The 2,500-nt window shown below is 37.5% G+C and overlaps 1 protein-coding gene and 1 non-coding gene across 2 annotated transcripts in view; one reads left to right on the top strand and one right to left on the bottom strand.

Annotated features, from left to right (window-relative positions):
* Positions 1-2,500, bottom strand: part of LOC133803691 (protein Ycf2-like) — a 9,686-nt gene that overhangs the window by 5,126 nt on the left and 2,060 nt on the right. Inside the window, 1 exon segment of the mRNA XM_062241805.1 lies at positions 1-2,500. This exon segment is cut by the window's left edge and continues 72 nt beyond it; it is cut by the window's right edge and continues 2,060 nt beyond it. Within this exon segment, the coding sequence (XP_062097789.1) occupies positions 1-1,671 (1,671 nt within the window). The 5' untranslated portion in view covers positions 1,672-2,500.
* Positions 1,766-1,839, top strand: TRNAM-CAU (transfer RNA methionine (anticodon CAU)). Its single transcript has one exon. It is a non-coding gene; the product is annotated as a tRNA-Met (tRNA).

Raw genomic sequence — 2,500 nt, forward strand, 5'->3', positions numbered from 1 at the left:
ATCACATCCCGGATCTGATGAAATAGGATGAATTGAGACGGTTATTATCTTGAATATATTAACTATTTCTTTATTTTCCGATCGCCTGGAAGGGACAAAAGAAACATCTTGTTCTTTCTTCAACAATTTCTGATCTCTAGTGGACCTCTCAGTAGGATTCGAACCCAGATGAAGTTCTGACCATCTGTCAGAGAAAAAAGAACGAATGGATCTTGTAGGATTCCCAAGAAATTCTTCGATTTCTTCTGGAAGCAGATGAATAATCATCTGCTTCTCACGTTCCGTGAATAGCCGGGACATTGAGGAATATCCAGAAAGACATTTAGGGAATCGGTCTGATTCTATCTCTGTTCGTTCCGTTTGAAGAAAGGAAGGATCCCAAAGAATCGATCTTTCTTTTAGTTGTTGAATCTCTCTTTGATTGATCAATGTGTGATATTTTGAATCCTCATTACTAATGGAATCAAAATGATATCTGGATCGATCAGAAGATCCTTTCAATTGGCTATAATCCGTTACTTGAACGAAACTAGATCTTGTGGAATCATATTGAATATTTGACGATACATTCCGTACCTTACTAAAAAACCGATCCTTGTTTTCCAACCACACATTGTCTAACCAAATCCAATTCTCTCTCGATATGTTCCTCAAAAAATCCGATTCGTGCGGATTCTTCCCCCAACTAAAGAAGAGATCTTGGCGGAATTGCCACATATGAAATTGAGCACAATTTTGCAAAGAAATAGCCCACTTGTTTCTCGAGAAGATATGGGAAACATGCTCAATATCATTTGATTGAATAGTTGACCCAGCTCCTTGTTGTTTGAAGAAACCCTTCGCTTCAATTGGTATTTTTTCACGAAAAGCAAACATGAGATAACAAATCCAGTCTTTCACTAAGATTTCGAATAGCTGTGCCAAATTCAAGTTGATTATGTTTCGCCTCTTCCTCGGAGAAAGACGATCAAAAAATTCCCAATCATGGTCCTTGAGGATCGGATCATCCATATAATATACAAAAAGAAACTCCAGATATTTGATATCTTTCTCTTTGAATGAGATCTTAATTCCAGCGACGGTTTCATTAGATATCTTACAACTAGAATCCCTCTTTTTTCTGAGCCAGTTCCTCCACCATCGTGAGCCCCAGTTAGATTCAGGCATGATACACTTTTTAGTTATTGGGAGAACCCAAGTACTCTCTTTTGGATCCAGGAAACATCTCTCAGAGATTTTTTTTCCTTTTGGAAGATACAGGAGCGAAACAATCAACCTATTGATATTGGAAGACCAAAAACATTCTTCCAATGTATCATTTCTGGGTCCAATGAAATTCATAGGTATAAGAAGAAGCCCTGTCAAATAGAGATTTTTTCTTTCGACCATCTTTCGATTGTTAATACGATATATAAGGACCGCTACTACAAATAGTACTACACCCTTGATCATGAAATATTGATTGCTTGTTGAACCCTGTAAATGTGAATTGCGTGAAAGTAGGATACTCCAAATTCGGGAGTCCAAGAGTCTTATAAAACGTTCTTGATGGAAAAAGATGTGAATGAAAGATATCACTGAATTCAATTGGGTCCATGAATCTAAGAAATAGTGAGAATTCTTGATCTCTCTCAATTCGAAAATCCAGGATTTGAATTGATGTCCTTTCATTAAGATTAAGTCCTCCTAAATTGCATTGATTTACCCTAAAGATTTCATTTCAATTGGAATTTGGTTATTCACCATGTACGAGGACCCCCGCTAAGCATCCATGGCTGAATGGTTAAAGCGCCCAACTCATAATTGGCAAATTCGTAGGTTCAATTCCTACTGGATGCACGCCAATGGGACCCTCCAATAAGTCTATTGGAATTGGCTCTGTATCAATGGAATCTCATCATCCATACATAACGAATTGGTGTGGTATATTCATATCATAACATATGAACAGTAAGACCTAACAGTCTTATTGAGACTAGAACTCATAGGGAATAAAATTTATGGATGGAATCAAATATTTCGTAGTTACAGACAAAAGTATTCAGTTATTGCTGAAAAATCAATATACTTCTAATGTCGAATCAGGATCAACTAGGACAGAAATAAAGCATTGGGTCGAACTCTTCTTTGGTGTCAAGGTAATAGCTATGAATAGTCATCGACTACCGGGAAAGGGTAGAAGAATGGGACCTATTATGGGACATACAATGCATTACAAACGTATGATCATTACGCTTCAACCGGGTTATTCTATTCCACCTCTTATAACGAAAAGAACTTAAATCAAAATACTTAATAGCATGGCGATACATTTATACAAAACTTCTACCCCGAGCACACGCAAAGGAGCCGTAGACAGGCAAGTGAAATCCAATCCACGAAATAATTTGATCTATGGACATCATCGTTGTGGTAAAGGTCGTAATGCCAGAGGAATCATTACCGCAGGGCATAGAGGGGGAGGTCATAAGCGTCTATACCGTAAAATAGATTTTTGACG

The sequence above is a fragment of the Humulus lupulus genome, chromosome X (assembly GCF_963169125.1).
Source record: "Humulus lupulus chromosome X, drHumLupu1.1, whole genome shotgun sequence".
Lineage (NCBI taxonomy): Eukaryota > Viridiplantae > Streptophyta > Magnoliopsida > Rosales > Cannabaceae > Humulus > Humulus lupulus.